The sequence below is a fragment of the Phocoena sinus genome, chromosome 2 (genome assembly GCF_008692025.1).
Source record: "Phocoena sinus isolate mPhoSin1 chromosome 2, mPhoSin1.pri, whole genome shotgun sequence".
Lineage (NCBI taxonomy): Eukaryota > Metazoa > Chordata > Mammalia > Artiodactyla > Phocoenidae > Phocoena > Phocoena sinus.
The window spans coordinates 38,033,247-38,046,179 of NC_045764.1; the positions used below are offsets into that span (position 1 = coordinate 38,033,247).

At 40.8% G+C, this 12,933-nt stretch overlaps 1 protein-coding gene across 1 annotated transcript in view; it reads right to left on the bottom strand.

Moving 5' to 3' along the window:
* The window catches only part of WDR93 (WD repeat domain 93), a 47,739-nt gene that overhangs the window by 21,953 nt on the left and 12,853 nt on the right, over positions 1-12,933 (bottom strand). The window contains exons 6-8 of the mRNA XM_032624065.1: positions 7,019-7,097; positions 4,911-5,026; positions 2,076-2,114 (exon numbers count right to left, since the gene is read on the bottom strand). Coding sequence (XP_032479956.1) covers positions 2,076-2,114; positions 4,911-5,026; positions 7,019-7,097 — 234 coding nt within the window. The remainder of the gene's footprint in view (positions 1-2,075; positions 2,115-4,910; positions 5,027-7,018; positions 7,098-12,933) is intronic.

The window sequence follows — 12,933 nt, forward strand, 5'->3', positions numbered from 1 at the left end:
GAAAGATGTCTGGAACATCTCAAGTATTTGGACACTAAATAACATGCTTCTAAATAATCCACTGGTCAAAAAAGATATAAAAAAAGCAAATTAGGAAGTATTTTCAAAAATGAGAATATAACATATCAAAATTTAAAGGAAGCAGCTAAAGCAGTACTTAGATATAAGTTTGTAGCATTAAATGCCTGTGTCATTCTGCAAAGTTCATAAGGTCTTGGTGTAGGCAAGGACACAGGAATGATAAAGGTCGTACATATGAATGATAAGGTCAGGAAACAAATGGGAAAAGAAGGATTACTCAAAAATATTTGTGTGGCAATTGCTATTTTAAAAGAATAGATAAAAGTTGATCTCTTCCTTGCTCCATTCACAAAAGAAACTCCCATGTGTATAAAAGAGTGAAATGTCCAAAAAAAAAAAAAAACTATGAAGAGTATTAGAAGAAAACACAGGAGAATTTATTTATAACCTTGAGATAGACAAAGCCTTCTTAAGTGCAATGGCTGTAAAGAAAAGGTTAAAAATTCTGATTATATCAAAATCTAAAACTTCTTTATAACAAAAAAGCACATAAGCAAAGTAAAAAGGGAAACAACAGAGTGTAAGAAAATATATAATAGGCAAAGAATTCACAGGCAGTTCACAGAAGATAAAACCTCAATAGCCAATAAAAATATGAGATTAATGAAAATTAACACGAGATGCCATTTTGTTCCATCAGTTTGCACACACAAAAAATTAATATCAAATTTATCGAGGCTGTGGAGAATTACTGATTAAATGTAAATTGTCATGCCATTTTTGGAGGACAATTTAACAGTATCCACATTAAAACTAAAAAAGCATATATCCTTCAGAAGCACTCAGGTATACAAAGAAGAATTTACAAAGATTTTCATTGCATTATATAAAAGCCACCCTCAATGGACAAACAGCCAAATAAACTATGGTACATCCTTAATAGGAATAGTACACAGGATGTCAGAAGAACAAGGTAGGTTTATCGGACATTGCAAAACTTTGCCAATAAGTTGATTAGTATAAAAATGCAAATTTGTAAGAAAATATATATAGTATGATGCCACTTATATAGAAGAAAATTCCCATAAAATGAAACTATATTTTTCTAAATAAACTGATATCAGAATAAAAATACACACTAAAGTCCTAGAAAACACACACCAAGATAATAATGGTGATGACCTCTGGAGAGGGCTGCTCTATCTGAATTACTTGGCTTTTCCCAGAGTGATGTGTTCACATATTATTTGTATAATTTGAAACATAATGTAATTTTAGAAGGGAAAAAGGAAAGGACTCTAGAAAGAGACTTCCATTTGGAAGTTCACCACTGCCCTTCTGATAGGCCAGAATCCCAAGAGCTAAGCCTCTGGAAAGTATGGTATGCTCTCTGCCTCAGAGGGAGAGCCAGGAAGCTCCAGGGAAGCCACTCTGTTCTCTACGGTATCCCAATACAAAGACAACCTCCAACACCAAAAAAAAATCCCTCAGTTTGGTGGATTGGGCTGTTATTTTGGCAGAGGCAAATTGGATTTCATGAGGCCTGAAGTGTATATGATTTAGGGGTCTTTGTAAGAAAGAGAACACAAAAGTTTGAATACAAAATGCCCATGACCACCCTAATACCACTCAATCTGGGGGAAATTGTGACAGAGGGGAAGTTTGAGTGAGAAGAGATGGTGGTCTTAAGTGATTACGGTTAAAACATGTTACTTTTTCCAATTTTACAAAAGTATGTGGTCATGTGAACATACTGCTAGGGCCCCTCCTATGGCCTTGGAAGGGGCCATACAAGTGAGGGGCCCTGAAATTTAACCTCCTTTACCTTCAGGGAAACCCATCTCTGAACAAATGACTTGGGTCAATTATCCTCAAGGATAGGGGGCCATCTTCAAGGGAATGAGGCACAAGATTAAGTCACAGAGAATCTGAAAATAGTGCCCTGGTAGAACATTTTATTGGTATATTTGATATTTAAGGTAAATTTAAAATCAAAATAAAAATTCTAACACGTAACTTAAATCTCTTTGGAGATTTCCTTTAAAGTTTCTTACCATTTCTAAATTATCTGCAGTCACGGGATCAAGAGTGTTCTGAGGAGAAAAATGAGAAATTAATTCACAATAGGTTTGGTATATGTTCTCCTTCTTCCTTCAATCCTTTGAGATGCTCTTTCTTCCCCCCAATTATTTTCGTGAGATGTGAACTCATCCTGTAGACATGGAGGACCAATATTTGTGTGGTCTTCTGCCCTGTGGATTTTAACACATGATCCTTGTCCTCTAGGATCTTAAAATGTATTTGGGGAAACAAGAAATCATTAGTGACGTTAAGAGGAAATATGAGTAGAGGGGAGGAGATCAATTAGGAGACTATTACAAAAATCTAAGTTGAAGCGAGTATGTCTGATTGGCAAAATATATCAGTGATGTTGACAATTATATTTAAGTAACTCTAAATACAATTCATAGGACACGAATTACCACTGTAACTGGCATTAGTTGATTGCTTCTCAGTGTATAGAAACAGTGAATTATGGTGAGAAACCACCCCCATTCCAAGATGCTTCTCCCACTTGGATAATAAATTAATCCCTCAAAAAATGTATCTGTTGGGCACCAAGTAGGATACCATGGGGTTGGTTGATAAAAAGAAGCAGAAGCTATGGTCTTAACAACCTAGAAAGTTATCATCTAGTTAGGAGAAAAGGACTTCCATGCACAACCAGATAGTATGTGAGAAGTGTCAAAGAGAGGTATAGAGAATAATTTCTGTAAGAGTTTAGAGGAGAAGGTCTCTGGGCCAGTAACTCTCCCAGGGATACAAAATCACACCCTGCTATGAAGACATTCACTGGAGAGAAAAGGCATTTATTCACAGCCACTCAATGAGCTCGGCATCATTGAGTCTCAATCTTGGTCTCCTATATTAATAATTTCACTAATTCTTTAGCACCTAATACAGTAGTTTTAAAGGCATGCTCAATGAATATTTGTTGTTGTTGATTAAAAAAATAAGTGCACATCAGATAGATGAGAAAATTTTGTCTTAGGGACTTCCCTTGTGGCACAGTGGCTAAGAATCCACCTGCCAATGCAGGGGACACGGGTTCGAGCCCTGGTCTGGGAAGATCCCACATGCCGCGGAGCAACTAAGCCCGTGCACCACAACTACTGAGCCTGCACTCTAGAGCCCGCGAGCCACAACTACTGAGCCCGCGTGCTGCAACTACTGAAGCCCATGCACCTAGAGCCCATGCTCCACGACAAGAGAAGCCACCGCAATGAGAAGCCCGTGCACTGCAACTAAGAGTAGCCCCTGCTCGCCACAACTAGAGAAAGCCCGCGTGCAGCAACAAAGACCCAATGCAGCCAAAATGGAAAAAAAGAAAAAAAAGAAAATTACATCTTAAAATAATATTTACTGAAAAACTATATTTTAAAGAGATGGCATGAAGCCCAGGGATCACATACAATTAAACTGAAATGGTAGAGTTCCTACCTTCTAAGAATAAATGAAGAATGCATGTATTCCTATATAGTGAGTCTCCTACATACAAACGAGTTACATTCTGAAAGCATGTTCGTAAGTCCAATTTGTTCGTTAAGTCCAACAAAGTTAGCCTAGGTACCCAACTAACACAATTGGCTATATAGTACTGCACTGTATAGGTTTATAACACTTTTCACACAACTAATACATAAAAAAGAAACACAAAAAATAAAGAAAACATTTTTAATCTTACAGTACAGTACCTTGAAAAGTACAGTAGTACTGGCTACATCTCCTCTGCTTTTACTCTTGCTTCTGGACATCCTGGGCTTGAAATAAAGATACTGTACTACTGTGCTCTATACAGTACTGTACAGTAAAGTACACAAAAGCACAGCCACTTGTAGAGGATGCACGCATGTGACAATGTATACCAGACATGTGAAGGCACGTTTGCATCTTTGAAAGTTCAAAACTTGAAGGTTCGTATGTAGGGGACTTACTGTATATTTAGAATAACCCTTTTATACCATAATCTGGGGAATTTAGTGGAATGGGAGACATGGAAGGATTATTTCAACCCAGGAGGGAAAAAAAATATATCTAATAGAGTCAAAAAAAAAAAGACACACTTCCAGAGAAATGCCTGGGAGTGCTCTTGGTGGAGAGGCAACACCTAGACGAGAGAGACACCGGATTCCAACACCTCTGCTTTTTTTTTCCAAAAAAAAAAAAATATATATATATATATATATATGTATATAGGAGTAAAATTGCATTACAATGTTGTGTTAGTTTCTGCTGTACAATGAAGTGAATCAGCTATATGCATATCTATATCCCCTCCCTCTTGGACCTCCCTCTCTCCCCCCTCCCCACCATCCCACCCATTTAAATCTACAAACAATAAATGCTGGAAAGGGTATGGAGAAAAGGGAACCCTCTTGCACTGTTGGTGGGAATGTAAATTGATGCAGCCACTGTGGAGAACAGTAAGGAGGTTCCTTAAAAAACTAAAAATAGAACTACCATACGACCCAGCATTTCCACTACTGGGCATATACCATGAGAAAACCATAATTCAAAAGGACACATGCACCCCAATGTTCATTGCAGCACTATTTATAATAGCCAGGACATGGAACCAACCTAAATGTCCAACGATAGATGAATGGATAAAGAAGATGTGGTACATATATACAATGACACCTCTTCTTTTTAACGTCTTATTTTAACCACAGCAAATTGATTTGAGAGACATGGGCCAGTGTGCCTCTTGTCCTCTCTTATGGCCTCTAGAAGGCCTCCTTCATCTTGAAATTGCAAGGAGGAGTTAGGCTAGATGTGGGTCAAGGGTAGGGAGAAACATATCAGTTGAAAACAGGGATGTTGCCTACCAGTTGCAGCTGTCTGACTTTTTTCTTTGGATTTATGGTGAGTTGGAGGTGCTCCACTTCCTTGAGCCAAGACTCCTTAGGCAATTTATACACATCCAGCCAAATATCCCCAGCTCCTGCATTAGGAAACCAAGGAACCATTGAGCAACTGCAAGCAGGCAACAAGTTTCCCCTGAGAAACGGCCCGTCTTCACAGAACCTCTGTGAAGGTTGGCACAGAGACCAGCGGGCACCCTCAGAACAGCAACTTTGACAAGCGGAAGGAGATGTAGTTCTGCAATGGTTATTGCCAGTCCTCACTCACGGAGAGCTGCAGAGCTCCTCTCCTCAGGCCACTGCCTCTAAAGGAAACGGGCCTCTCACTCACAGCACTGAGGTAACAGTTTTTAACCAAACTGTCTGTGCTGCCTGGTCTCTGTGTTTTCTAGGTTCCAATGGTAAATTCCCCTGATGTTTTGTCTCACAGCTATTCCCGTCTGGGGAGGAAAATGGCATATATAGAATCAATAACTGAGAGGGGTATGGCTGAGAAAGGGTTAGAATTGTGAGAGATGCCCCAGAGAATTCTTCTGACCAATATTTAAGGAGATGACAACCCATGGGGTGGTTGTGAGACTATCTCATCAAAGAAACATGCTCAGCTTCTATACTGAACTCCTGCCAACCTGGGAAAAGTTACTTTCCTATAATGGGATTCTGGCTAAATGTTTCCTTAAAAAAGTAATCTATATAGACACGTTGATTTCAGACTGCCAGCCTCCAGAGCTGTGAGAGACAAAATATCTGTTATTTTAGGCCACCCAGTTTGTGGTACTTTGTTACGGCAGCCGTAGGAAAATACTACAGATAGTACATAAGTTTCTTGTGATGCATAAAGCATTATAAAATATGTGTCTTTCTCTAGCACCTAACATATGAGAGGCCTGGGGCAAGAATATACATGGAGGCCCATATACTGCATGTCTAAATATTTAAAAATTAAAAATCAAGCTAACAATCATTTGAATAAAATATGTTCTATTACCACAGGAATAACTGCAAGAGGCAAGATCCAACATTGAATGCTACAAATGGTGGGCAAAACTCTAAGGAGACAATAGTCTCCTTAGAGACGAAAGTTTAGAGCCTAAACTTTAATGCTGGGCATAGTCTCAAAGTATCTCCCCCCAGTTTTTTATCAATCACTGTGGAGATTTCAACATGTCTCAAAATTCTTTGATCCTCCTACAACCAGGAGATGGTGTTTACATCCTCTCCCCTTGAGTGTGGTCTGGACTTACTTAGAGTATGGAAAGGGAAAAACAGTAGCTCAACAGTGGAGGAAACTGGCAGATCACTTTAACTAAATGATCAAGGTTAACATCAGCAGTAGTGCTATCACATATACCCCTGATATAATACAACAAAAAGTTCCTTTGTGGGACTTTACCCCAAATCCTTAACCCTGGCTGAATCATGAGAAAAAATTCAAACTGAAATTCAGGGACATTGCACAAAATATCTGACTGGTACTCTTCAAAAGTGTCAAGGTCATGAAAAACAAGGCAAGGTCAAGACATCACAAATAGGTATAGATAATATGACGATGACTAAATGCAATATGATATCCTGGATTGCACCTTGGAGCAAAAAAATTAGAAGAAAAACTGGCAAAACGTGAAAAAAAACTGTAGATAATAGTACTATACTAATGTTATTTGCTTAATTTTGACAACTGTACCATGGTTTTGTTAAATGTTGGCATTAGGGAAACTGGGTGAAGGGTATAAGGGAACTCTGTGCTATCTTTGCAACTCTTCTGTAAATTATTTCTAAATAAAATGTTTGGGACTTCACTGGTGGTCCAGTGGGTAAGACTCCGTGCTCCCAATGCAGGGGGCCCGGGTTCGATGACTAGTCGGGGAATTAGATCCCGCATGCTGCAACTAAGAGTCCACATGCCACAACTAAGAAACCCACATTCCGCAACAAAGATCCCGCATGCTGCAAGTAAGACACCCCCCCCTGCATAGCCTAAATAAATGAAGTTTAAAAGGTTTTGGAGAAAAGTGATTATCTGGAAGAGATTGCAAATCTGAATCTTCTTAAGAGCCTTTGGTTAATCTTACCTTGTAGGAGGAAGGCTGCAAAGTCTCCTCCTTCAGAAATCTCCACCTTTATACAGGTGGTTTGCTTGCTGGTATCATCCTGAAAGGAAGAGAGATACTGAGAGAGGAAGTTCAGCCTGATGACAGAAGAGAATGTATTTCAGGGCTTTTTGTAGTTCACACCAGGGAAATAAATCCTTTTAAAACTTGAGGCATAAAAAGATGCCTCAAACTGCTTCAAACTTTCCATTTTTGCACAGGAATTAGACAAGATTGTAAGTAAAGAAGTGGAACTCAGTTTTCTGTCTAAAGGGTTTGGGACTTATTTCCTGGTTTCTTAAGTACTCCTGATGATTTGTAGTGATTTCATACTATCTGATCTCCTGGTCGGGTTTGCAAACCCTACAGACCTATGCCACCACTCAGATATTCAAAATGAGCTGAAACAAGTTCTACATGACACTGAAAACTCTGGTAAGTTGCTTGAAAAAAGGCTCTGTCTAGGCTACTGTAGTGTCATAGTCTGATTGGGCTGCTAAAACAAAATACCATAGACTGGGTGGCTCATAAACAATTAACATTTATTTCTCATAGTCCTGGAGGTTGGGAATCCAAGATTTCCAAGGATTTCTGGCAGATTCAGTGTCTGGTAAGACCTAGCTTCCTGGCTCATAGACCACCTGCCACCTGTGGCTATGTCCTCACGTGGTGGAAGGGTTGAGGGGGCTCTCTTGGTCTTATAAGGGCCCTAATCCCATTTATGAGGACTCTGCCCTCGTGACCTAATCACCTCCCACATTGGGGATTAGGATTTCAACATGAATTTTAGGGAGACACAAACATTCAGTCCATATTAAGTAGAGACTGAATGTAACCCTACAGTGAAACCTGCTCAAACTTTGGGCCAGGTGAAAAATACTCAATGTGTACGGTTGTGCTATACTTTTAAGGAGCTCTAAGACTAGCAACATAAGGTGGCTAGACAAATTAGGCTGGTGAGTCCCCTAAATTATTTAACGAGAATGAGTTTTAAACATTTTTAATTTTTGTTTTTCTTTCATTTTATTTTTATTTCATTTATTTATTTGGCTGCACCAGGTCTTAGTTGTGACATGCAGGATCTTTAGTTGTGGCATATGGGATCTTTAGTTCACTTTCTGGATTGGACTGATTGCATCCTATGGCATTGTTTACATGTATTTCCTGTAAACCAGCAACCAGTTCTAGAGGTTTGATTAGACTTAGACTCAATTAAAACAAAAGGCCAGAATACTCCACAGGTCTTTGGTGTCTCCCTCCGGCATCACATGAGGAGGCTCATAATAGCTAGCTGTTCTTTCTTTTACTTTTTTTTTTTTTTGCGGTACGCGGACCTCTCACTGTTGTGGCCTCTCCCGTTGTGGAGCAACAGGCTCCGGACGCGCAGGCTCAGCGGCCATGGCTCATGGGCCCAGCCGCTCCGCGGCATGTGGGATCTTCCCGGACCGGGGCATGAACCCGTGTCCCCTGCACCGGCAGGCGGACTCTCAACCACTGCGCCACCAGGGAAGCCCTGTTCTTTCTTTTAATAATGTTCATGGTGATCATTGACAAGAGGTGTCATCCTGGCTCATCAGTTATAAAGTCCCCCATCAGCACTGATGGTCGTTACCTAGACCATTACTCTGCAAAATGGCTACAAAACTGATATCCCCCAATTCTATCATTCCTTTTGCATTTGTTAGAATTCTTCTATAAAGAAAATCTTTCCATTTTTCCATCATCAACTATTTGATTACCCCGAAATACAGCCTATATGGGCAAGTCAAGATAAATGCTGATGCTCTCCCTAATCAGTTTTCAGAATACTGAGTTTGTACCCTAGCAACTTCTAGAGGTAATAATGAAGTCCTTAAAAAAATATGTAATGAATTAACTTTTTTTTTTAGCACTTTTGGTGTGTTCTAATCCACCAACACTACTTTTTTTTTAATGTCCCTGTCAAGTTTGGATATCACAGTTTTGCTGGTCTCCTAAAATCAGTTGATGAGTATTCCCTGTATTTTTTTTTTTTTTTTTTTGTGGTATGCGGGCCTCTCACTGTTGTAGCCTCTCCCATTGCAGAGCACAGGCTCCGCGGCCATGGCTTACGGGCTCAGCCGCTCCACGGCATGTGGGATCCTCCCGGACCGGGGCACAAACCCGTGTCCCCTGCATCGGCAGGCAGACTCTCAACCGCTGTGCCACCAGGGAAGCCCCTCCCTGTATTTTTTTAAGAGAGATTTCTTTTTACAGAAAATTTAAAAACAGTTGGGGCTTCCCTGGTGGCGCAGTGGTTGAGAGTCCACCTGCCGATGCAGGGGACACGGATTCGTGCCCTGGTCCCGGCATGCCGCGGAGCTGCTGGGCCCATGAGGCATGGCTGCTGACCCTGCGCGTCCAGAGCCTCTGCTCCGCAACAGGAGAGGCCACAATGGTGAGAGGCCCGCATACCGCAAAAAATAATAATAATAAATAAAATAAAATAAAAACAGTTAAAGGGACTTCCCTGGTGGCGCAGTGGTTAAGAACCCATCTGCCAATGCAGGGGACACGGGTTCGACCCCTGGTCCGGGAAGATCCCACATGTCGCGGAGCAACTAAGCCCATGCGCCACAATTACTGAGCCTGCCCTTTAGAGCCCACGAGCCACAACTACTGAAGCCTGCATGCCACAACTACTGAAACCCATGCGCCTAGAGCCCGTGCTCTGCAACAAGAGAAGCCACCGCAATGAGAAGCCCACGCACTGCAACAAAGAGTAGCTCCCAGTTGCCGCAACTAGAGAAAGCCTGCATGCAGCAACAAAGACCCAACGCAGCCAAAAATTAATAAATAAAATAAATAAATTTTAAGAAAAGAATAAAGTACTTTGTTAAATAAAATAAATAAAAACAGTTAAAGGCACAGATATTAAATGTACAACTTGATGGGTTTGGACATATGTATACATCCATGTAACTAACACACAGTCAAGGTATAAGTTCCTTAGTGCCCTGTTTCAGTCAGTTACACCTCTATAGGCAACCAACGTTCTGCTCTTCCTCACCAACATAGCTTGGTTTCAACTGTTCCTAAATTTCATGTAACTGGAATCATACAGGGCCTATAACATCGGCAGCCTCTGCACCCTTTCTCCTTCAACAACATCACACTCCACGGTCTATCTCCTACACGGCAAAGGCACTTCCTGGGTTATTCTTTATGGGAGTCTGTTGTCCAAGTACCTCTTCCTTTGTGTCCTTACTGGTGGTGAAACCGTATCTGTTGTTCACAGGAACCATGTGACTGTTCCCCAAACCTTTGTTGCCATAATCTCCTTGTCCCCACCAGCAGACGCAGCTCCTTGCACGGGCGGTGCAGGTGTGGGCAGTGTGGAGGGCTGTGGGCTGCTGGGTCTCCACCTCCTTGCTCAGGCTTGTGGTCATGGTGACTGGGGCCGGCTGTGACAGCTGTGGTTCCTCCTAGGGTGTGAGGGCCACTAGGCAGGGTGGCGGTGGGGTTTCTCAGAGCTCTCTGGGGTCTGCTCTCTGCCCCTGATACTGACAGAACTCTAATAGCATCTTTTTAAAAATTAATTAATTAAATTTTGGCTGTGTTGGGTCTTCCTTGCTGCATGTGGGCTTTCTCTAGTTGCAGTGAGCGGGGGGCTACTCTTTGTTGGTGTGCGTGGGCTTCTTGTTGCAGTGGCTTCTCTTGTTGAGGAGCATGGGCTCTAGGCGCGTGGGCTTCAGTAGTTGTGGCATGCAGGCTCAGTAGTGTGGCACACAGGCTTAGTTGCTCCGCGGCATGTGGGATCTTCCTGGACCAGGGCTCAAACCCGTGCACCCTGCATTGGCAGATGGATTCTTAACCACTGTGCCACCAGGGAAGTCCTTAATAGCATCTTTTGACGAGCATAAGTTTTAAATTTTTTAGCAGCTTTATTAGGGATGTGATAACATAATAAACTGCATGTTTAAAGTATACAGTTTGATTAGTTTAGACATGTGTATCCCTTGAAACCAGCACCACAATCAAGAAAGTGGACATATCCACCACTGCCAAAAGTTTCCTCCTGCCCCTTTGTAAGCTTTCCCTCCACCCCTCTCCCAACTCACCCCAGGCAAAAACTGGTGTTTCCTGTCACTAGATTAGTTTGTATTTTCTAGAATTTTACATAAATGCAATCGTACAGTATGTATGTATTCTTTTTTGTTTCTCTTCTTTCACTCAGCCTATTTATTCTGAGATGTAGCCATGTTGTTATGTGCACCCTTTTTACTGCTGAGCAGTATGTGCCATGATTTGCTTATCCATTCACCTGTTGATGGGTGTTGAGTGATTTCTGGTTTCTGGCTATTACAAAGAAAGCTGCTGTGAACATTCACGTACACGTCTTTGTATGGAGATATGCTTTCATCTCTCCTAGGTAAATGTCTAGGAGTGGAACGGCCACATCATATGCTAGGTGTATATTTAACTTTTAAAAAAAACTGCCAAAGTGGTTGTGACACTATGCTTTACCACCAGCAGTGAATGAGAGTTCCAGCTCTTCCATAGCTCTGCCAACACTTGGTATGGTCAGTCTTTTCAGTTTTAGGCATTCTAATACACATGCAGTGATATCTCATGACTTTAATTTGCATTTCCCTAATGACTAATGATGGGGAACATCTTATTTACCCTCTCTATATATTCTTTAGTAAACTGTCCTTTTTTCCCCAAGACATTTGCTCATTTTTAAAAACTGGGTTGTTTTCTTACTTTTGAGTTTTGAGAGTTCTTCATATGTTCTGGATACAAGTCCTTTATCAGATATGAGACTTGCAATTATTTGCTCCCAGTCTATGACTTGCCTTTTTATTCTTTTAACAATGTCTTTTGCAAAGCAGAAGGTTTTAGGGGTTTTTTAAAAAAATAAATTTATTTATTTTTGGCTGCATGGGGTCTTTGTTGCTGTGTGGGGGCTTTCTCTAGTTGCGGTGAGTCTGGGCTACTCTTCGTTGAGGTGCGCAGGCTTCTCATTGAGGTGGATTCTCGTTGTGGAGCACAGGCTCTAGGCGTGGGACTTCAGTAGTTGCAGCACACAGGCTCAGTAGTTGTGGTGCACCGGCTTAGTTGCTCCGCGGCATGTGGGATCTTCCCGGACCAGGGATTGAACCTGTGTCCCCTGCATTGGCAGGTGGGTTCTTAACCACTGTGCCACCAGGGAAGCCCAGAAGGTTTTAGTTTTGATGAAGTCTAATCTATCAATTTTTTTCTTGTATGGAATGTGGTTTTCGTGTTGTAGTTAAAAAGTCTTTGCCTAACTCAAGGTCACAAAGACTTCCTCCTATGTTTTCTTCTAGAGGTTTTATAGTTTTAGATTTTTCATATAGATATATGACCGTTTTGAGTTAATTTTTGTATATGTCATGAGGAATTAAAAGTATCTAATTTCGATGAAGTCCAATTTCAGTTTTTTCTTTTATGGATAGTGCCATTTATGTCCTAAGAAATCTTTGCCTGCCCCAAGGTTGCAAAAAACATTTCCTGTGTTTTCTTCAAAAAGGATAATGTTTTTAGCCTTTACATTTAGGTCTATAATCCATCTCAAGTTAATTTTTATATATGATGTGAAGTAGGGTTGAGGTTCATTTTCCCCCATTTGTTTATCTAGCATTCCAGCATCATTTGTTGAAAATACTTTCTTTTTCCCACTGAATTGCTTTGGTGCCCATCAATAGTATTTTTTATAAAACAAACTACAACTAAAAATATACTCTGAGCAATACCGCCTCTTTTTTGGATTCATTAATTAAAAAAAAAAAGACACTTTCTAAGAACCTATAGTATGCAGGCAATGTACTAGAAACAAGAAATATATGGTGAATAAGCCATGTCCTCTGCCCTCAAGGAACTTACATCCAGGAGAAGAAGCAGTCATATAAACAAAT